The following is a 21,722-nucleotide window of genomic DNA, read 5'->3' as shown; positions in this document are numbered from 1 at the left end:
TTCGATCGGGCAGCTGCTCGATCAGGGATGCTGTTCGATCAGCTGACCCTTTCCTCTTTTGGAAGCCTATAAATAGGGCTGTCCTTGTCAAGCTTTCCACTTTTGGAAAAGCTCTGACCGACCAGCCTCTTCTTCTCACTAAATCTCAGATTTCTCTCAAACCGGTAAGTATTTCGCTCTAATCCTTGTACGTTTTTGTTCATTAATCGATTCTACATCTTTCTATCTTTCAAAATCTGAATTTCATCCATGAAATCACCAAGATCTAGGTGTTCTTGGGTGATGTCATCATGTGTTCTTCAAGAACACTAAGTTTTGGCATCATTCCACCATGAATAACTTAGATCTAACCGATTTCCACATAAATAACCTAAAATCTTCCAAAGATCTTAACATTTCACGGTGGAAAAGGATTGGAAGATGGGTTTTCATCTATCTTTCAACTCTTTTACACTCAAAAAGGTGAAAACGAGACTTGAACCGACTTACAAATCAATCTAAACAAACACATGGTTCAAGATCCGGGTTCTACCGAGAGATATACCGATTTCGGGTTAAACGTTAAACTTGGGTTCCAAACCGTCTCTGACCGAGTTTGGGTGATTCCTGCTCGAGTCAGTAGGCTAAGTGGGGACTTCAGTTTTGTGGTTCAACTCGTAGTCAAAATATCTCTAAAACATCAACAATTAACGGGAATAACCAAGTGTTAAGTGATAGGTTAACCGAATCGAGAAGCTGGCCGAACGGCTAGGCTGTTCGATCGAACAGCCCAACCGAACGACTATGCCAGCCGATCGACTAGGCTAACCGATCGACTAGCACTTAGTCCCACAAACTCATGAAGTGTAATATTGACAGAGTTCTATTCGATCGATCGAGCCACTCGATTGTGATCATCACTACTCGAATCATGAGATACTACACTTCAAAACACTTAGACTTTTCGAAACATTGGAATGTCATCCGATCGAGCATGCCAACCGATCGAGTGACATACTTGAAAACAGTGAAGTGCTAGCCGATCGGTTGGGCTAACCGATCGAACAGCCGTTCGATCGGCCAACTTGAAAGGTAGTACAAACCATCATACACAAACACATCCTTCACATCAAAGGAAGAAACAATCCACTTGAAGGAACCAGCCGATCGAGCCAGCCGGCCGATCGAATGGATGTTCGAACGGACTTTCAAACCAATCGAACAGCCCACTCGATCGAACTGCTGTCCGATCGAATGGCCTACTCGATCCAAGTACATTGTTTACTTTTTCCGCATTACTCATCGTTGTGTTATCAAACTATTCAGGCTAACCTATTCTCAGTGTTCCTCTCAATCCACGATCAACCACTGTGAGTATACTCGATCCCTTTTTGCTTTCAGCACTTTTGGGTGTTACATACGTAATCTATCAAATTCACAAACAACACAAACTATTTGAACGCTAACCTACTTGCATGTATTACTTGTCTAAATGATTGCTGTTTATTATGTTTACACGTGGAGTGCTATCTACCTGCTTTAGCAACGTAGTACTATAGTTTGGACTCAGCACCCGTTCACACGGGGGTTGCTAAGGACAATTACTTGCATGGATTACGGTGGTAATCATGTATTGCGAACTGTCTCGGACAGTCAACTTGAAGTCATTGGTATCGATGGTCCCATGTTGATAATTTACATGCATCGTTTGCCCTTGTGTACGTGCTTGGTTATGCGTAAACTATTCGAACTCTATATGCTATATCAAACTTGTGTACTCACCTTTACATTATATGTATTGACTTTTATTTTAACGTATGTGACAGGTGTTTAAGCTACTAGCGTGCTAGGGAAGCGAGGCAATAATAAGCTTCTAGGAGCCTGTGACCTTAGGACAGTGTCCACATACCTGCTCCAGGGCCATAATTATCTGTAGATCTTGTACTGGCACCTGTAGTCAGTAAGACCTACAGTTAGCCGTCTAGAAGTCTTAAGACAATATTTAATTCGGTCTGTAATAATTAAGAATTTGAGTTGTCGGAACAGTTCCCATATTGTTTAGTTGATTTCTATGATAACTTGTTATTATTTGGGACACGGTATGGGACGTGTTATATAACTGAATTGTATGATAGTTGTTGTGGAAACTTCTGAACAATCTGTTTCGCTCAGTGCCGCGCCCCGATGATTCCGCCATCGGTTGGGGTGTGACAGTCCATTACTTAAGATATTGACTCTTGTAAGTTCATAATTACCAAAATTTAGTTCCCATCGACCCATTGTCTTCAACAACTTGTCTAAATATTGTAATTTTTGCAGGATTGTGAGTGTTCGGTCATCTTTAGGAGTGGAGATACCACCATTGTTGATCTATTTAAGTGTTTACCATTGATTGAGTATCTTAATGTTGTGCTTTTCATCGTTGAGGTAATTTTATCTACATGGTAAATACATGATTTGACTTCGGTCTGCTTAATAGTTATCACTAATCTTTGATTTGGCTATGGTTCAAGTGTTTTGCTCCAAAGAGTCTTCCGAAAGAGCTCCCAACAGCATTAGTCCACTTGAAATACTTGTGTGTGGATAGTTTATGCTTTATGCACATATATGCGTTACCTTTTCTTGCTCTTCTGATTAGAAGCTCCCCAAACCTAGAGAAACTTAAGCTAGTGGTAAATAACAATGATCTATGTTGTATTCTATTTGTTTTGATTCTTATCTCAACATACACTCACCCAAGATACTTCATCGTGTAGATGTATAACGGAGACTGGCTTGACGAAGATGATTTGGGCTCTTTTACACTTGATGATTATTCAGATATTATGTTGGAGCATTTGAAAGAATTTGAGATTCGAAATTTTAGCGACGCAGAGAATGAGTTGGATTTTGTGAGGCTTATATTAGCCAAGTCACCTGTGCTAAAGAAGGTGACGGTATCCCCGTATTATAATTTTGATAAAGATGAAGAACCACAGATTTCCGAAATTCTTTTTTGCTCTCCGTTCGCATCACCTATGGTAGAAATCATCGTCAGACGTTGAAGTTCAATTGGTCATGCCGTTTGTGATTCTGTTTTTTTTAATGTCGAGTTCAGTTAAATGAACAAATTTGTTTCATTCCGATATTAGGTTTCGAGACGGATGATCTTTTGTATCTTAAATTTGTTAAAATGTTATGCCTTTTGGGTCTTGAAGTTGTGCTCGGGAATGAGAAGGCATATGATTATTTACGGTAACCACTGAAAAAGTAAGGCAGACCAGCTTACTTATCACTTGCTAGAGATTTATTCACCAGTTACATTATCATGCTAATTGTTATGCACTACTTTAACTCCATGAAGAGTAACTAACAAGTAAGTCAAAGAGAATAAGTCTGAATAACTTGTAGCAAAAACCTGTGGACAAAAAAAACTTCTACAATTTTCATGTGGCATGCACTTCTTATACAAAATTGCAGGTTATCTGTGTTCTCAAACTGCAGGTTATCTGTTTGATATATAATCTCAAAAGCAAAAACAGATGGTGGCTCCTTCAGGTTATCTGTGTTCTCAAATTGCAGTCACCATGCAACAATTGCAGGGCTGATCATTGTTTTGTGTGGTTCTGTTAGCTAGTATTCTTGCAACTGTTCTCATGACTCGTATCATCAATCCGGAGAAAGTGTATGATTTCCGTGTAATGCTACTCGAAATCATATTAAAAACCGCCATGCACACAAAAGGAAATAGAGTCCGTAAAAGAACAGTTTCAAGCCAGAATTACAGCCGACGATGCGGCTACAAAGGAGATGGTTGATCCAGCAGTTCGTGATGAATGTTCCGATCAATCGTTAACAACAATAGCGGAAATCTGCTGCAGGTGTTTGGTAAATGATCCATTAGAGAGACCTTCTGTGGAGGATATGTTGTGGAATATGCAATTTGCTGCACAAGTTCAGGATGCTTTGCACAGTAGTGAAAGAGAATTATTATTGTCTAATGGAATTTGATTTGTAAGTTAGTAGTCAAATTCGAGTTTTTCGGTAGATCTGTGAATTAAAATATTGTTCGGTTCGTTTTAGAAATCGCAAGTTTAGTTAATGACTTTTGCTATGATGAAATCGGAATCAGGTCTTGGTGATGGTTTTAGGTTTAAAAAGAAATTACATTTCAGGAGGCCCTGTACTTGTGAAATTTCAAAAAAAAAAAAAAAAAAAAAAAAAACCCCTCATCAAATGGTTGTTTCTAACCTAGTTAGGCATTTGGATGTAAATGACAAAAAGTTATAAACGTGGGGGGCTATTTGGTACAAAAAAGTCATTTTGGACGAAAATGGCTAACACGCCCAAATCTCATGAACAATTTTGGCAATTAACTCTTTCTTTAATATATTTTGAGTGAATTTCAAGGATTGTCCTTTATCTTTATACCCATTTTCAGGCGTTGTCCTTTATGTTTAAAATCAACGAGTTTTGTCCTTTATGTTTTCGTATCATACACGTTTTGTTCTTTAGGCCTAACCCAGTTAGTTTTTTCAGTTAAATTTGGTCATATGTTTTGCACATGAGGGCATTTTGGTCAATTCAAAGGTAAGTTCAACAACAGATTTACAAGCTTCTGCAATCTTTGAATTGACAAAAATGCCCTCATGTGTAAACCACATGACCAAATTTAACTGAAAAAACTAACTGGGTTAGGCCTAAAGGGCAAAACGTGTATGATATGAAAACATAAAGGACAAAATTCGTTAATTTTGAACATAAAAAACAACGCCTGAAAATAAGTATAAAGATAAAGGACAATCCTTAAAATTCACTAGTATGTTTTTGTCTCAAAATCGTAGTTTAATCAGGTAGTCAACCTTCAGTAGCGTAGCTTGTTAAATCGATATAAGGTACAAGAACCAACAGAAATCGATATAAGGTACAAGAACCACTTGTGTCGTGTATACAGTATACTTAGTAAACCCTAACCTTACTCTGGTATATGCTTCTTCTGCTGGTGGCGGCTGGTTCGTTGGTCGCCTGATTGCTTCCTTATCAGATAACTTAAGCCATATCAGTCAGTTGTACAACGGGTATTTTCTTTTCATATTCGATTACTTCTCATAAACTTCATAACCAAGCCGTTGTTCATTACTGGATTTGGCGTCAATACTTCAAACAAATGTGTGCAATGATTTTTCGCTGTTAAAGTCACTAACCTAATTGCTTCTGTTCCAACCCTAATTGAGCCAATCCCTTTCACTTTCATCGGTTTTTTGTTTATGTTACTTGGTTTTGTTGTTGTTTTGGGTGTAGACAAAACATATTCCCATAGTAGCTAGCTAATTTTGCTGCAAATAAGGGTATCCTAATAAGATGGATAGAATTAGCAAGCTTTCAATAGGCATAATAGAAACTATCTTATGTTTCCTACCGATTCAAGAGGCAGCAAGGACAAGTATCCTCTCTAGGGAATGGAGGTACCATTGGACCAAAATCCCTAAACTTGTTTTTAACGAGTATACGTTTGAAGTGTCGACCGATAGGGCCGAGCCGTCTGTTTTGGAACAAACGTTTGACAAACCAAGTAAAAGGAGAGAAATGCACAAGAGGTGTAAGTTTTTCTACGCGATATACCAAGTTCTGCTTATGCACGAGGGTCCAATACACGAGTTCACTCTTTCTATGGGGGTAGATACCTCGTGTGTTGAGATTGACCAAATACTACGTCATTTATCGAAGAAAAATACTCTCAAGATGTTAAAACTTTCTTTTTGTGCGGGAGGTGATGTGGGGTATAAGTTACCCATTTCTCTCTTCTCTTTACACCAATTAACAAGTTTGTATCTCAGTGGTTGTGCTCTTTACCAACAACGTTCATTCAATGAATTTGGTTATCTTACAACCTTACATTTGGAAGGTGTATGGATGTATGAGAAAATGCTTCTGCGTCTTTTATCCAGCTGCCCATTTCTTAAGAGTTTGACTCTCGTAAGTTTATAATAATATAAAATTTAGGGTTATTAGATTTTATCATCCCTAACTGTTGGCTATTGGCCACTGCCACCCCCAACTATCACTTTGACACCCGTCACTCCCAACTTAACACTTAGTGTGTTCTGTCACCACGTCGTTAACTGATTACTAACTTTTGAACATGTTACTACACTTTTTGGGGTGTCATAGGGATCTTGGGAAGGTTTTAGGGATCTCGGAACACCCCCAAAAGTATAGTAACAGGATCAAAAGTTAGTGATCTGGTGACAGAACACACTAAGTGTTAAGTTGGGGGTGGCAGACGTCAAAGTGATAGTTGGGGGTGGCAGCGACCAATGGCCAATAGTTAAAGGTGATAAAATCTAATAACCCTAAAATTTAATTTCCATGGTCTTCCGTAACTTATCTAAACGTTGTAATTTTGCAGGATAATGGGAGTACATTTATCTATGATGATGGACATACTACCATTGTTGATCTATTAGAGTGTTTACCGGTGATTGAATATCTTTATGTTGTGTTTTCCTTCGTTGAGGTAATTTTATCTACATGGTATATAACTATATACTTGATTAGACTTTGGTTTGCTTATTAGTTATCACTAATCTTTGTTTTGGCTATGGCTCAAGGATTTTCTTCGATGGAGACATCCGAAAGAGCTCCCAACAGCATTAGTCCACTTGAAATACTTGTGTATACATGATTTGAGCTTTAGTCACATATATGGGTTACCTTTTCTTGCTCTTCTGATTAGAAGCTCCCCAAACCTTGAGAAACTTAAGCTAGTGGTAAATAACAAGAGTCTATGTTGAATTCTACTTGTTTCGATTCTTATGTCAACATACACTCACACAAGACACTTCTTCATGTAGATGTATGACGAAGATCTTGAAGAATATGAGATGGGCTCTTTTACACTCGAAGATTATTCAGATATTACGTTGGAGCATCTGAACGAATTAGAGATTATACGTTTTAGCGACGCAGAGAATGAGTTGGATTTTGTGAAGCTTATAATGGCCAAGTCACCTGTACTAAAGGAGGTATGGATATCCCCATGTTATGATTTTGATAAAGATAAAGAATCAGAGATTATAAAAATCCTTTGCTTTACTCCATGCGCGGCCCCTCTGGTAAACATCATGTGGTAGAAATCGTGGTCAGATAATTGAAATCCAATTGGTCCTGCGTTTGATGGTTGTGGTTTTTTTTTTTTTTGTTGACGTTACTGAAATGCACAAACTTGTTTCGTTCTGATATGAGGTTTTGAGACGATGATCTTATGCATCTTGAATTTGTTAAAATGTTATGCCTTTCGGGTCTTGATGCTGTACTCGGGAATAAGAAGGCATATGATTATCTACTATAACCACTGAAATAATAAGCCATACCAGCTTACTTTTCACTTGCTAGAGCACCAGTTACATTATTATGCACTACTTTAACTCAATGAAGAGCAACTAACAAGTGAGTCGAACAGAATAACTTGTAACAGAAACCAATGGACAAAAAAACTTCTACAATTTTCATGTGGCATGCATGCACTTCTTTATGCAAAACTATGACAATACAGCAATTCATCTTCTGTTTCAAAATAGAGTTAATTACTGTTTTCGTCCTTGTGGTTTGTCAAAAATTGCGATTTCAGTCCATGTGGTTTCACTTTCATAACCATTTCAGTCTCTGTACTAACAGAATAACTGTATTGAAATGGTTGCTAAAGTGAAACCACAGAGACTAAAATCACATTTTTTAAACTAATAGACTGAAATAGTGATTTTTAACAAACCATAGGGACGAAAACAGTAATTAACTCTTCAAAATATCCGAGTCAAATTTGATTCCATGAATACAAAATTGGGTTTATCCAAGCTCTAATCTGGTTTGATTTAGCTAGTACTTACATGAATCATCGATCAAGCTTCTATGCTCTCAATTTTCTAAGGATCATCATATTAGGTAAGTAAATGGGAGAACATATTCACCATAACCGGCGCCATAAAATCCACATGTCTTCTTGATCTATCACCGATTCGGCATAAAATCCACATGTCTTCTTGATCTATCACAGATTCCCACAATCAACCACCGTTGGTGTAATTCGCATCTCTCAAGTTGATTTACATCATACTCTTTTTTTAGGAAATTTTCGATCAGCCCATTTGGTTTGGTGAAATTTCACGTACAGTCCCCACCTTTTTGAAATGACAGCCCTGTTCCCTACGGTTTGTACACTCGTTTCTCGGTTAGTCCTTAAAATGGACGAGGGTTAGCTTTGGGTGTTAAATGGATGTGAATTGACTAAAAGGCCCTTACTATTAAAAATAATAAATAAGACATTATAAAAATCTAATTTATTATTTAATAATTCAAGTGGGCTCCACCATTATTATTTAATAAAAACTAGATTATTTCTACAGGCCGCGCGTTGCAGCGGCAACACGTTAGTTGTTTATTGGTAGCGGCAAGTTATGTGATCCATTAACTGTATGAAAATGCAAGTTTCAATGTATCTTGTCTAACTCAGTATAACCTATGTAAGCATTGCAGTTACAAAAGAAACGGAATCGAACCCGGATTGGTTCATTTAGTGAGAGTTCCACCTAACCACTATACCACCCTTACCTTGCACCAAAACTTATCGGCGTCAAAACTTACATTAACTCAAATTTATACCGCCGAATGAAAACGTATTATATTTGACCCGACTCGTTTCCAAACACAGTTTACCTCAAAACGTAGACCAACCAAAAAATAATGTAAAAATAAGATGTCGGTGTATTAATTTATACAGACATGTATGTTAACACGTACACCAACTGAAAAACGTACATAAAAATAAGAATGAATGCAGATTATATTTAACCCAACTACGTCTAAACGTGAAATTATAATGACACGTAAAAAAAATAACGTCGTTAGAAAATAGTTTTTTTTTCCTTTTAACATAAAGAATGAATCTGGGATGAAAATAATAGTTTATAAAGTTTTTAAAAAATTGTAGGAAGTGTAGACGTCAATTATTGGAATTTTGATGTAAAAGAATATTATTAAAGAAAATTAAAAAAAAAAAAAACATTTGTTAGATGATAAGAAACGTAGTAATAAAAATCTGACACTTATGTATGGGTTTTTGTTAGACCATGTGTAGTGGTGAACAAACATAAGGGTGTAAGGAGTGGTTAAACACTTGAGAGTGGCAAACTAAAAAATCAACCAACGAGAGTGTGCCACGTCAATTAGTGAAAAGTGTTTAAACTTTGATGAAAAGTGTTGGCAATGGTTTAGACATTTGGTGAAGTGGTAAACTTTTTAAATAAAAAAAAAAGAAAAAGATGTGATTGGTTGAGATTGAAATGGACCCCACCCCACAACCCCCCTCCCTCTCCTTCCTCCCCTCACCGATTCGGTAATGCATCACCGATTTAAGTCCATTTCGTCAAACACCACATGCGGCAAATGGGTTGGCATTGGTTTGCCACCCATTGCCGATTCGGTAATATGGGTTTGCCCCTCCCCACACCGAACACCCTAATACCCCCACCATGGGGCATTATCTGACACGTGGCATCCTAGTCAGCGTTGGGGCATTATAGCAAAAGTGGCGTAGTGGGGATTATGCCAATAACCCCCATTCAATCATTTCTCAATAATTTTTTAATTTAAAACATAAAAACCTAAAATAAAAACAGAAAATAAAAAAATTACACTATTTAAAACCCAGAAATTAAATCATTCTTTTTTTGAAACATAAAAAATTACACTATTTAAAACATAAAAAAATTACAAAGATCCCACTTTCTTTACCCCTTCTTCTTCTTCTTCTTCTTCTTCTTCTTCTTCTTCTTCTTCTTCTTCTTCTTCTTCTTCCCCACCACCTGTAACTTCAAAAAAAACCCAGAAATTAAATCATTCTCTTCTTCCTCTTCTTTTGTTTTTTTTAAAAAAAAAAAAACGAATTATAAACACACACAAATATTATACACACATGGCAAGGTATCATTGGACAAAGAAATGAAGTTCCAGCGTTATTTAAACAACGCCAACCTGATTTTTTTTCGAAAAAAACGCCTACCGTAATGGGGGTGCCGGTGTTTTCCGGCGTTTTCCGGCGGTATAAGGGGGAAACACGCCCCAGTACGGTTAGTCTTAGTGCCATGTGTTAAAGCATTGCTATGGTATTCACATTATAACTACAACTACATTGGAGAATAAAAAGGTTACTTGAGGATCGAACACCTGACCTCTTGATTTGAATGCAGCAACCACCAAAGCAGAATTTCATTTTGATTAGAGTTACGCGAACAAATGTTATATAAAGAAAAAAGGCGGTGGCTGTGATTTGGCAGCCACCGACCTTCTATTTTAAGGTTATATAAATAACCTAACCCCACCCCACCCCACTGTAATCTTTTTCTTCATAATATCATTGTTGTCATCGTAAGCACACCATTGTTAAATGGTGTGGTAACGTTGAGTGATGGAGACCAACTAGGTTTCCGATTCGAGGGTGCATCCGATGAATTGTAATCTGACTGGTTCGGAGACGTAAACCTGAATTGAATGACCCCAACAAAGTACTTTTGATTTCAGATTTGTAGGTTTGGAGTTCGATTTGGTTTGGTTTGGTTATTGTATGCGGTGGAGAGATTGTTGAGGTAGGTTCAGATTAGGTGTGGTTGTGGAGTGGGATAAATTGGGGATGGCGAAGGTTGTAGTTGTGGTTGTGGAGTTCGGTGGTAGAGTGAAGACGAACGGTGACAAGGTGGTTGCAAGTGGTGGTTATGGAGCATGTGGGTGGTGATAAGGTGGTTGTAGGTGGTGCTTTATAAGAAGCGAAGTGAGGGTGGGGCCCACAAGGCTTTTGTTAATTAAATTGTTTTTATTACATAAGTGACGTTTAATTAATGGTGGGCCACTTGAGTTTAAAATGATTATTTAAATTTATCTTTTAGTGTTTTAGTTTGTATTTTTAATAGTAAGGGCATTTTAGTTAATTCACATATGTTAGAGACTGTCCGAGAATCAAGTGTACAAACCATAAGGAATAAGGTTGTACTATAGGTGAAATTTCACCAAACCATACGGGCTATCCGGACATTTTTCTCTCTTTTTTCTAATTTTTTTATTCATTTATTTCTTTAACGTATAATCTTATTCTTTCACATTTCACCCAATGTTTTAAAATCTAGTTTTTATGCTATACCGGATTGGACTTAGAAACGGTTTAACTGAATGTATCGGGTGATTCAACTGGGTGTATCGGGCGATTTGAACCGGTTTTTAAAACATTGATTTCACCCCACCAAGACAAGTGTGAAACATTACCATAACCTAATTTATACAAAAGATGTAGAATTTAAATTGTGAAGACTGAAGAGTGAAAATATAATTAGATTAGTTTCACACTAAAAAAAGAGTTAGATGCTATTTTAGTCCCTGTGGTTTAGATCATTTTGCTAGTTTAGTACATAGATTTCATTTTTCGTCTGCGGGTCCAAAGAGGTTTCACCGCTTCCATTTTAGTCCACTGGGTTAACTTCATCCATTATTTCTGTTAACGAGAAGGACAATTTGGTGAATTTATAAGGCCGAATTGTCCTTCTAGTTAACAGAATTACATATAAAATGATCGAATTACCCTTCTCGTTAACAAAAAAAATGAATGAAGTTAATCCGATGGAGAGTAAATTGCCATTTTAGTCCCTGAGTTTTGTCCAAATTTGCCATTTTAGTGCAAATAGTTTTTTTTTTTGCCTCTGGGTCCCTGACTTTTTCCTTTTGTTGCCATTTTGATCACATACACTAACTCCATCCAAAAACTCCATCTTTAACCAGGGGTATTTTGGTGATTTTCATTTTAAATGTTTTTAATTGCCATTTTGATCCGATTCCAAAAAATCAAAAAAATTCCAAAAAGTCTGAAAAATCATAAAAATTCTAAAAAATCCAAAAAATCCGTTTCGGCGCGAACCGTTTCGAACCCGAACCGTTTCGAGCTGAACCATTTCGACGCGAACCGTTTCGACCCGAACCATTTCGAGCCGAACCGTTTCGACGCGAACCGTTTCGACCCGTACCGTTTCGAGCCGAACCGTTTCGACGCGAACCGTTTCGACCCGTACCGTTTCGACCCGAACCGTTTCGAGCGGAACCGTATCGAGCCGAGCCGTTTCGAGCCGAGCCGTTTCGAGCCGAGCCGTTTCGAGCCGACCCGTTTCGAGCCGACCCGTTTCGAGCCGAACCGTTTCGAGCCGTACCGTTTCGAGCCGTACCGTTTCGACGCGAACCGTTTCGAGCTGAACCGTTTCGACGCGAACCGTTTCAGCTCGAAACGGTTCGCGTCGAAACGGTTCAGCTCTAAACGGTACGGGTCGAAACGGTTCAGCTCGAAAACGGTTCGCGTCGAAACGGTACGGCTCGAAACGGTACGGCTCGAAACGGTTCGGCTCGAAACGGTTCGGCTCGAAACGGGTCGGGTCGAAACGGCTCGGTTCGAAACGGCTCGGCTCGAAACGGCTCGGTTCGAAACGGCTCGGCTCGAAACGGTACGGGTTCGAAACGGTTCCTGCCGAAACGGATTTTTTTTATTTTTTTAGAATTTTTTAGAATTTTTATTATTTTTTAGAATTTTTTGGAATTTTTTTGATTTTTTTGGAATTGGATCAAAATGGCAATTGAAAACATTTAAAATGAAAATCCTCAAAATACCCTTGGTTAAAGATGGAGTTAGTGTATCTGATCAAAATGGCAAAAAAGGGAAAAGTCAGGGACCCAGAGGCAAAAAAAAACTATTTGGACTAAAATGGCAAAGTTAGACAAAACTCAGGGATTAAAATGGCAATTTACTCATCCGATGAAATAAAATGAAATCTTTGGACTAAACTGTCAAAATAGTCGAAACCACACAAACTAAAATTACATTTAACTCCTAAAAAAATAATAAAGAGTAAACTCCCATTTTGGTCCCTGTGGTTTGAGCATTTTTGTCATTTTAGTCCAAAATCTCAAACTTTTTACATCTGAGTCCCTGTGGTTTGCATTTTGTTGCCATTTTAGTCCAAAAGCAAAGTCAGCTCAGATTTAAAAAAAAAAGCCTGATTTTTTGTCCTTTTCTAAAGGGCATTTTAGTCATTTTGCCCACTTGCCAACCTACCCACCCCACCCCACTCCCACTCCCACCCCCACCCCCACCCCCCTCTCCTTTTCTTCTTTCCCCCTTTTCAACGAACTCACCTGTTCATCATCATCTTCATCCATTTCTCACTCCCATCCCACTTTTCAATCAACAACATCCGCATTAACACCATGCGTAAGCTCTCCGACGACCACCACTCTCTACTACCAAGGCTGCCGGATCACATAGCCCACCTTTGTCTCTCTCTCATCTCTCCCTCCGCCCTATACTCCATTTGCCGGTCATGGCGCCGCCTCATCTACACCGTCACCTTCCCACCTTTCCGGTCACTTTACACTCTCTCTCTACCCACCACCGCCGCCGTTGAAGGCGGTCAAGCGGTCAAACTTTTCTCCTTTGACCCTATTTCTTCCAAATGGATCACCGTCGAATCTCCGCCACTACCGCCCTATCTCCACCACATGTGCCTCCGGCATCCGTCGTTCATGTCCCGAAATTTTTCCATTCAATCGGTCTCTATCTCCGGCAACCTTGTTCTCATCATCGCCACCGCCGTCCACCGGAGTTTACTAGTTCCGGCCTTTCTACACCCTTTAATATTTAACCCATTATCCAACACTTGGTCATCTTGTCCTCCACTCTCCGTCCCACGATGGTGGTTGTTGCTAGCGGAATTGGTTCTCACTACACAGAGACGGTGGCTCGCTCCGTTGAGAAATGGGTGGTCCGAAAAAGTGAATCTTTTGATGAAAAGATTCAATCTTTAACACATTTGAAGCTAGAAAATGAATCTTTTGATGAAAAGATTCAATCTTTGAACCATTTGAAGCTAAAAAATGAATCTTTTGATCAAAACCCAGATGGGTATTTTGAAAAGATTCAATCTTTAGATGGAAAAACAGATGGGTTTTGTGAAAAGATTCAGTCTTTGAACCATTCAAAGCTAAAAAGTGAATCTTTAGATGAAACCCCATATGGGAATTGTGAAAAGATTCAATCTTTGAACAATTTGAAGCTAAAAAGTGAATCTTTAGATGAAAACCCATATGGGAAATGGGAAAAAATGCAATCTTTGAAGCAGTCAAAGCTGTGTAGAGAAACCATTGATGCAGTAGGATGGAAAGGAAGCTCTGAATGGTAAATGTGAAAGGTGACTATAGCAACAACCGCATCAACACCATCCAATAATTTTAAATGACCAAAATACCCCTGAGGGTAAGGACAAAATAGGAGGTTTTAATTTGGGGATTCTGGTCAAATATCACTTTTGGACTAAAATGGCAACAAAATGTAAACCACAGGGACCCAGATGTAAAAAGTTTGAGATTTGAACTAAAATGACAAAACTGGCCAAACCACAGGACCAAAATGGCAGTTTACTCAATAATAAATAAAAACATCAAAGCAGAGTCCCAACAAAAACGAACACAAGTACAGGAACCACTTGTGTTTGAGCCCTAACTCTATTCTGGTGTATGCTTCTCGTCAATGTCGCTGGTGGCGGCTGGTTCGTTGCTTGTCAAATAACATAATCCATTTCAGGTATTTTCTTTTCATATCGATCACTTCTCATAAACACATCATAAGACGTTGTTCATTACTGGATTTGGGTAATTTTGCGTCAATACTTCAAACAAATGTGTGCCTTGATACAGTCGCTAACCTAATCGGCTCAGTTCCATTCCATTTTGTTGTTTGAAAGCTTTGACTTTCTTCTTTCCTTATCATATCTGTTTTGTTGATTTGTGTGTAGACTAACCAAATTTTCAAAGTAGCAAATTCTGCAGCTAATGGGGTATCCTAATAAGATGGATAGAATCAGCAAGCTTCCTGTAGGCGTAATAGAAACCATCTTATGTCTGCTACCGATTCAAGAGGCAGCAAGAACAAGCATCCTCTCTAAGGAATGGAGGTACCATTGGATCAAAATCCCTAAACTTGTGTTTATTGAGGATCAGTTTCAAGAATGGACTCGTGGGCCTAAGCCGTCTGCTATCGAGCTACATCTTAACAAACCAAGTAAAAGGAAAGATATGGCCAAGAGGTGTAGGTTTTTCTACGCGATATACCAAGTTCTGCTTATGCACGAGGGTCCAATACACGAGTTCACTCTTTCTATGAAAGTAGATACCTCGTGTGTTGAGATTGACCATATCATACTTCATTTGTCGAAGAAAAATACTCTCAAGATATTAAAACTTGATTTTGAGGATGGAGGTGACGAGGGGCATAGGTTACCCATTTCTCTCTTCTCTTTACACCATTTAACAAGTTTGTATCTCCATGGTTGTGCTCTTTACCAACAACGTTCATTCAATGAATTTGGTTGCCTTACAACCTTATATTTGAGAAGCGTATGGACGCATAAGAAAACGCTTCACCGGCTTTTATCCAGCTGTCCATTACTTAAGAGATTGACTATTGTAAGTTTACAATAATTAAAATTTAATTCCCATGGTCTTCCTCTTCCATAACTTGTCTAAATATTGTAATTTATGCAGGGTCATGGGATGGCATTTCTCTGTGATGATGGAGGTTCCACCATTGTTGATCTATTCGAGTGTGTACCGGTGATTGAATATCTTTATGTTGTGGTATTCGGCTTTGAGGTAATTTTATCTACATGATATATACTTGATTAGACTTTGGTTTGCTTATTAGTTATCACTAACCTTTGTTTTGGCTATGGCTCAAGGAATTTCTTCCAAGGAGACTTCCGAAAAAGCTCCCGACACCATTAGTCCACTTGAAATATTTGTGTGTGGATACTCTTTGCTTTACTCACATATATGGGTTACCTTTTCTTGCTCTTTTGATTAGAAGCTCCCCAAATCTGGAGAAACTTAAGCTAGTGGTAAATAACAAGAATCTATGTCGTATTCTACTTGTTTTGATTCTTATGTCAACATACACTCACACAAGACACTTCATGTAGATGTGGGAAGAAGCTTTCGTTGGTGGAGATGATGATGTGGGCTCTTTTACACTTGATGATTATTCAGATATTATGTTGGAGCATTTGAAAGAATTTGAGATTCAAGATTTTACCGACTCGGAGAATGAGTTGGATTTTGTGAGGCTTATATTAGCCAAGTCACCTGTACTAAAGAAGATGACGATATCCCCACATTATTTTTTTGATAAAGATGAAGAATCAGTCTCACAGGTTTCAGAAATCCTTTTTTGCTCCCCATGCGCATCACCTGTCGTAGAAATCATCGTTGGACCGTACAAATCCGATCGTTTGTGCCCTTGGTGAACTTGTTCTTTGTTGTTAACTCTAGTGACATGAATAAATTTGTTTCGTTCTGATATGAGGTTTTGAGACGGATGATCTTTTGCATCTTAAATTTGTTAAAATGTTATGTTCACAATGGATTATCGGACTCGTTATCTTATCTGCGTTTCAAGTTTTTGCTATTTGTTTAAGCAGCTTTGACACCAAATTAGCTTGTGAATAGAAAGAAATAAATAGCAGTCAAAGCTGAAAAACCCAAAATTTACGTTACTTTGCGGCAGCGCCGGAGAGAGAGAGAAAGTTGGTGGTGGTGGGTTGCTGGTGGTGGGTTGCTGGTGGTGGTAGTGCTAGACAGAGAGTTATGATAATGATAATGATAATTTTAAAAAAATGTTTTGTTTTCTTTTTTAAAATAATATTAAATAAATAGGTAAAAAGACTAAAATGCCCTTGTGTAATAAGATTTAATCAAAAAAATCTAACTGTGTTAGGGTTAAAGGACATAACATGTATGATTTTGAAACGTTAAGGACAGTCAAATTTGAAGTTAAAGAACGCCGCTTGCAATTTGATACATACATAAAGGACAAAACTTGTAATTTACTCTTATAAAAATTTAGTTAACTACTAGAATGGTCTTTATGGTAAACCTGTTTTACGCCTTTTATCTCCAAGTATGAGAAGTTGGATCCTACTATTCACTCACAAATAACATGAATTGGCAGAACGACCTTTATAATGGATGTCACTTAGTTTTAGTTTTTTGAACGTAAATACAAATTATGCCTTTCAATTATATATAATATTACACATATAAAATTACATGTTGTGTCATTTGTCTTCTCTAATTCAGCTGATTTTTAATAGGGGTATGGTTTTTAATCATACTCCCTCCTTTTCTTTTAATTTCTATTTCTTTCTTTAATGTATAATCTTATTTTTTTTTACATTTCTAAATGTGAATCGTGAAAGACTTTATGGAGTAATAATGGTTAGTGGTAGGGATATGAATTTCTTATACGACACGAAACTAACATAAAATTGTGGATGGTTTAGTTTAAATGGGTTCAGGGCAGTTTCAGGTTGAATCTACGAACCCGTTTGGCTAGACGGGTCGGGTTCGGGTCAACTCGGTCAGGTTGGCGGGTTAACCCGTTTAACCCATTTATATTATATTATATTATATTTTTTACAATATTTTTTTTGTTATACATTAAACTAGTGGTATGAAAACCGGCGCGTTGCGCCGGTGCTTCATCTTGTTATGTTACAGTACAGACGCTCGTTATAGCATCCGAAAAAGAAAAAACAAATAAATAAAATCATGATATGACCAAAAAAATATCAACATGTGATCTACATTGATTGAAAACAATTGTTTGGTAGGAATCGGTTCGGTTCGTTAGGGTACCACCATGACTCTGGCATGCACCCATATAGCATATATATATATAAAATAAGTGGTACACTCTATTTTGAACGCAACTCTGCTCTCGATAAAATCATGATATGACCAAAAAAATATCAACATGTGATCTACATTGATTGAAAACAATCGGTTCGTTAGTGTACCACCATGATACTGGCATGCACTCATATAGCATATATAAAAAAAATAAGTGGTACGCTCTATTTTTAATGCAACTCTGCTCTTAACAAAATTTACAACGAAACGCCTGTAAAAAATTAAGCAAAGTTACGAATTAGTTTTTTCTAAGTTAACAAACACGAGTTATTTGAGTAAAATTACATAGCATGAATTAAAAAAACAATAAAAAAAGTGATCATGGCAACTTCTTAGTGGTTCAACCACTATTCATTAGCTTTCTTTTTTAATATATCGATGATGATGATGATTGATGATATTGATAATGATGATTACGTGTGTATTTTATGCTACAATTATTATAATTTAAAAAGAGAAATTGACATAAGTTATTACAATTTTAATATATTAAAGAAAAAAAACCGGGTTGATCGGGTCGTGTTTGGGTCAACATGGGAATATTCGAGTTCATATGTATCGCAATATTTTCGAGTTCGGATCGGGCTCGGGTTCACCTAAAAATTTTAAGTCAGGTTTGTAAAAAATTGTAAGGTTCAAATGGTATAGAGTGCAAATATAATAAAGGTTAGTTTACCGTTAAATTGATTAAAAAGGTAATAAATAAAAACATTAAAGCAGGCCCCAAACAAAACTAGAAAACGAATATATAAATAGGTACAGAAGTCAGAACAGAACCACTTGTGTTTGAACCCTAACTTCTGGTCGTCGATGTGGCTGCTGGTGGTTGGTTCTTTTGTCGACGATTTGCTTATCAGTTGAGCAACAGGTATATTCTTTTCACATCGATTACTTTCATAAACAATATAATATAAGGGTGAAGGGGGCACTCCCCTAAGACCATGTGTAGTGGTAACAATGTATAATGCCCTCATCATGGGGCATTATCTGACATGTGGCATCCTAGTCACACTTGGGCATTATAGCAAAAGTGGTGTAGTGGGCATAATGCCCTATAATGCCCCTATCAATCATTAAACAAAAAAAAAAAAAAAACATAGTATTTTCTCATTGGCTAGTCAAACCCATTCAAACCTTCCACAATTGATATTAGGCGTTTTCATTAAAACGCCAAAGCATTTTTTTCTCCCCTATAATGCCCTATAATGCCCTATGTAATGGTAAAGGGGGCGTTTTCTTTGCCCTATAATGCCCCATAATGCCCCACTACACATGGTCTAATGAGGTGAGGGGAAACTTTTTGTAACCCAATCATATGTTATCATGTCATTTCCCCTCTATAACTTCCTTCAAAAACGTACGGGTGCACCCCTCTTAGGGGGGAATTGTTTTTTTATTCAAAAAAAAAAAAGGAAAAATTTTCATTGGTTGAAAAAAAGGGTGGCCCACCTTCTCTCTCCTTCTTTCTTCGGTGCCTCCTCCCCGAAACTGGTCCCCGATTTGGCTCCCCGCCTGGATGGCCACCCCCCCCCCTCATCGGCAAAATTGGTCCCCGCACGGGGTCACCGAGGGTGCCCCGCTCCCCCTAACACCTTATTCATTACTGGATTTGGGTAACCATGAATGTTTGCATCAAAAGTACCTTGAAAAAAACAAAAGACTAAATGTGCTTGTTTGTGAGAATCATCGGTTGACAGAAGCATCAACCCTAACCCGACCCATATAAATTCGGGTCAACTCGAAGTTGACCCATTTAACCAGTATTTTTAAACGAGTTATACAAGTTGACGATTTATAAGCGAGTTGTTGGGTTTTAAGCGGGTTATCGATAATATATTTAATGATGAGTATGAGTATGAAATATAAATAATATAATGTATTATTATAACTGACCATGTAAAATAGAAACTAAAAAAACAAAAATATAAAAGTTTTTTTTTTTCTAAATAGTTAAACGGGTTAATGGGTCAACCCAAACCCGTCCAGTCTTTTTAAACGGATCATATTAGTCGACCCAAACCTGTATTTTTGTGTCGGGTTGGTGGGTCGTGTTAAGAATTGCCGCCCCTAGCTGATTGTAGGTAAGTAGTAGTTAACTGAGGTTATAGAGGATGGTGAGAAGCAAATGTAGCCCGGGTCAAGGCACCCTGAATCCAGATTATCAGGTAGAGGATCGGTTGTAGGGTGTGAAGAAATCAGATCCTGCATGCATATGGAGAAATGTTGATTCCTGTAGATCCAGATGCAGATATCCATGTCAATGCACCCTGAATCCGACTATTATTCTCGAGCTATGTTGGGTCACACGAACCGGGCTGGTCGATTGGGCCTTGTATGGGCTTAGCTTATAATAGTTTATATTACATGGCTTTGTTGATTTCTTCGGTTTTTGTTTATGTTACATGGATTTGTAACATTTGTTGATTAAAACTTTGACTTTATTCTTTCGTTTTCGTATCTGTTTCGTTGTTTTGTGTGTAGACTAATAAGATGGATAGAATCAGCAAGCTTCCTATCGGCATAATAGAAACCATCTTATGTTTACTACCGATTCAAGAGGCAGCAAGAACAAGCATCCTCTCCAAGGAATGGAGGTACCGTTGGACCAAAATCCCTAAACTTGTCTTTATACAGAATCGGCCTCATCCATGGACTGATGAGGCTGAGCTGGCTGCTCTGGAGCAATACCGTGACAGACCAAGTGAAAGGCGTAAACTTTTTTATGCTATATACCAAGTTCTGCTTATACACGAGGGTCCAATACATGAGTTCACCCTTGATATGGAAGTAGATGGCTCGTGTGTTGAGATTGACCATTTCTTACATCATTTGTCGAAGAAAAATACTCTCAAGATATTAAAACTTGACCTCGATGCGGGAGCTTTTGAGGGACATAGGTTACCTATATGTCTCTTCTCTTTACACCAATTAACAAGTTTGTATCTCCATGGTTGTGTTCTTTACGAAAAACATTCATTCAATGAATTTGGTTGCCTTACAACCTTACATGTGGAAAATGTATGTACGCCTGTGAAAACGCTTTTGCGTCTTTTATCCAGCTGTCCATTACTTAAGAGTTTGACTCTCGTAAGTTTATAATAATTAAAATTTGAGTTAATTACTCTTTTCGTCCCTGTGATTTGTCAAAAATCACTATTATAGTCCATTAGTTTAAAAATTGCGATTTTAGTCCATGTGGTTTCACTTTCGTAACCATTACAATCTACCTCGTAACCATTTCAATCCCTGTACTTAACAAAATAATGGATTGAAATGGTTACGAAAGTGAAACCAAAGGGACAGAAATGGTTACGAAAGTGAAACCACAGAGACTGAAATCGCAACTTTTAAACTAATGGACTGAAATAGTGATTTTTGACAACCCACAGGGACGAAAACAGTAATTAACTCTATTATAATTTAATTCCCATGGTCTTCCATAACTTATCTAAATATCGTAATTTTTGCAGGATGTTGAGAGGTCACTCGTCACTAATAATGGAGATACCACCTTTGTTGATCTATTCAAGTGTTTACCGGTGATTGACTATCTTTATTTTAAATTTTTCACCATTGAGGTAATTTTATCTGCATGGTATATACTCGATTAGACTTTGGTCTGCTTAATATTATCATTAATCTTTGTTTTGGCTATGGTTCGAGTGTTTTGTTCCGGAGAGACTTCCGAAAGAGCTCCCAACAGCATTAGCCCACTTGAAATACTTGTGTTTGGATAATGTGTGCTTCATTCACAAATACGGGTTACCTTTTCTTGCTCTTCTGATTAGAAGCTCCCCAAATCTCGAGAAACTTGAGCTAGTGGTAAAGAACAAGAATCTTTGTTGTATTCTTCTTGTTTTGATTCGAGTAAATTACGATTTTGGCCCTTGTGGTTATATCACTTTTACCTTTTTAGCCCAAAAAGGAATCTTTTAACATCT

At 37.7% G+C, this 21,722-nt stretch overlaps 3 protein-coding genes and 1 long non-coding RNA gene across 8 annotated transcripts in view; all 4 read left to right on the top strand.

Moving 5' to 3' along the window:
* Nucleotides 1-21,722, top strand: part of LOC110867612 (F-box/FBD/LRR-repeat protein At1g13570-like) — a 96,758-nt gene that overhangs the window by 74,331 nt on the left and 705 nt on the right. Inside the window, exons 1-4 of one of the 2 annotated variants that reach the window (XM_022116602.2) lie at nucleotides 18,551-18,649; nucleotides 20,263-20,868; nucleotides 21,252-21,359; nucleotides 21,445-21,603. The exons of the other annotated variant lie outside the window; for it this stretch is intronic. Coding sequence (XP_021972294.1) covers nucleotides 20,272-20,868; nucleotides 21,252-21,359; nucleotides 21,445-21,603 — 864 coding nt within the window. The 5' untranslated portion in view covers nucleotides 18,551-18,649; nucleotides 20,263-20,271. Of the gene's footprint in view, nucleotides 1-18,550; nucleotides 18,650-20,262; nucleotides 20,869-21,251; nucleotides 21,360-21,444; nucleotides 21,604-21,722 lie in introns of those variants that run through there. 2 annotated transcript variants of the gene reach the window in all.
* Nucleotides 2,209-3,108, top strand: LOC110869338. The gene is made up of 3 exons (XR_004863158.1): nucleotides 2,209-2,218; nucleotides 2,299-2,406; nucleotides 2,736-3,108. It is a non-coding gene; the product is annotated as an uncharacterized LOC110869338 (long non-coding RNA).
* On the top strand, nucleotides 4,883-7,223 carry LOC110867607 (F-box/FBD/LRR-repeat protein At1g13570). Its single transcript, XM_022116598.2, has 4 exons — nucleotides 4,883-5,934; nucleotides 6,368-6,475; nucleotides 6,570-6,728; nucleotides 6,813-7,223. Exons 1-4 carry the CDS (start codon nucleotides 5,320-5,322, stop codon nucleotides 7,089-7,091), a joined length of 1,161 nt encoding a protein of 386 aa, XP_021972290.1. The 5' UTR covers nucleotides 4,883-5,319; the 3' UTR covers nucleotides 7,092-7,223.
* Nucleotides 13,257-16,482, top strand: LOC110867604 (F-box/FBD/LRR-repeat protein At1g13570-like). Of its 4 annotated transcripts, none has more exons than XM_022116587.2 (5): nucleotides 13,257-14,620; nucleotides 14,854-15,501; nucleotides 15,580-15,687; nucleotides 15,774-15,932; nucleotides 16,014-16,482. In XM_022116587.2, exons 2-5 carry the CDS (start codon nucleotides 14,869-14,871, stop codon nucleotides 16,335-16,337), a joined length of 1,224 nt encoding a protein of 407 aa, XP_021972279.1. In that variant the 5' UTR covers nucleotides 13,257-14,620; nucleotides 14,854-14,868; the 3' UTR covers nucleotides 16,338-16,482. The 4 variants fall into 4 exon arrangements, with proteins under 4 accessions (XP_021972279.1, XP_021972280.1, XP_035831384.1 ...); XM_022116588.2 differs by having other exon boundaries at nucleotides 14,464-14,620; nucleotides 14,832-15,501; XM_035975491.1 differs by having other exon boundaries at nucleotides 14,477-14,620; nucleotides 14,866-15,501.

This window comes from Helianthus annuus, chromosome 7, assembly GCF_002127325.2.
Source record: "Helianthus annuus cultivar XRQ/B chromosome 7, HanXRQr2.0-SUNRISE, whole genome shotgun sequence".
NCBI classification, from domain to species: Eukaryota; Viridiplantae; Streptophyta; class Magnoliopsida; order Asterales; family Asteraceae; genus Helianthus; species Helianthus annuus.
This window is presented reverse-complemented; position numbering and strand designations above follow the sequence as displayed.

What these genes read in the sequence shown, in the direction of transcription:
- LOC110867604 (XM_022116587.2), top strand. Translation starts at nt 14,869, where the DNA reads ATGGGGTATCCTAATAAGATGGATAGAATCAGCAAGCTTCCTGTAGGC. An exon ending in TACTTAAGAGATTGACTATT is followed by an intron (nt 15,502 to 15,579) that starts GTAAGTTTACAA and finishes TAATTTATGCAG; the next exon opens with GGTCATGGGATGGCATTTCT. An exon ending in TTGTGGTATTCGGCTTTGAG is followed by an intron (nt 15,688 to 15,773) that starts GTAATTTTATCT and finishes CTATGGCTCAAG; the next exon opens with GAATTTCTTCCAAGGAGACT.
- LOC110867607 (XM_022116598.2), top strand. Translation starts at nt 5,320, where the DNA reads ATGGATAGAATTAGCAAGCTTTCAATAGGCATAATAGAAACTATCTTA. An exon ending in TTCTTAAGAGTTTGACTCTC is followed by an intron (nt 5,935 to 6,367) that starts GTAAGTTTATAA and finishes GTAATTTTGCAG; the next exon opens with GATAATGGGAGTACATTTAT. An exon ending in TTGAGAAACTTAAGCTAGTG is followed by an intron (nt 6,729 to 6,812) that starts GTAAATAACAAG and finishes TTCTTCATGTAG; the next exon opens with ATGTATGACGAAGATCTTGA.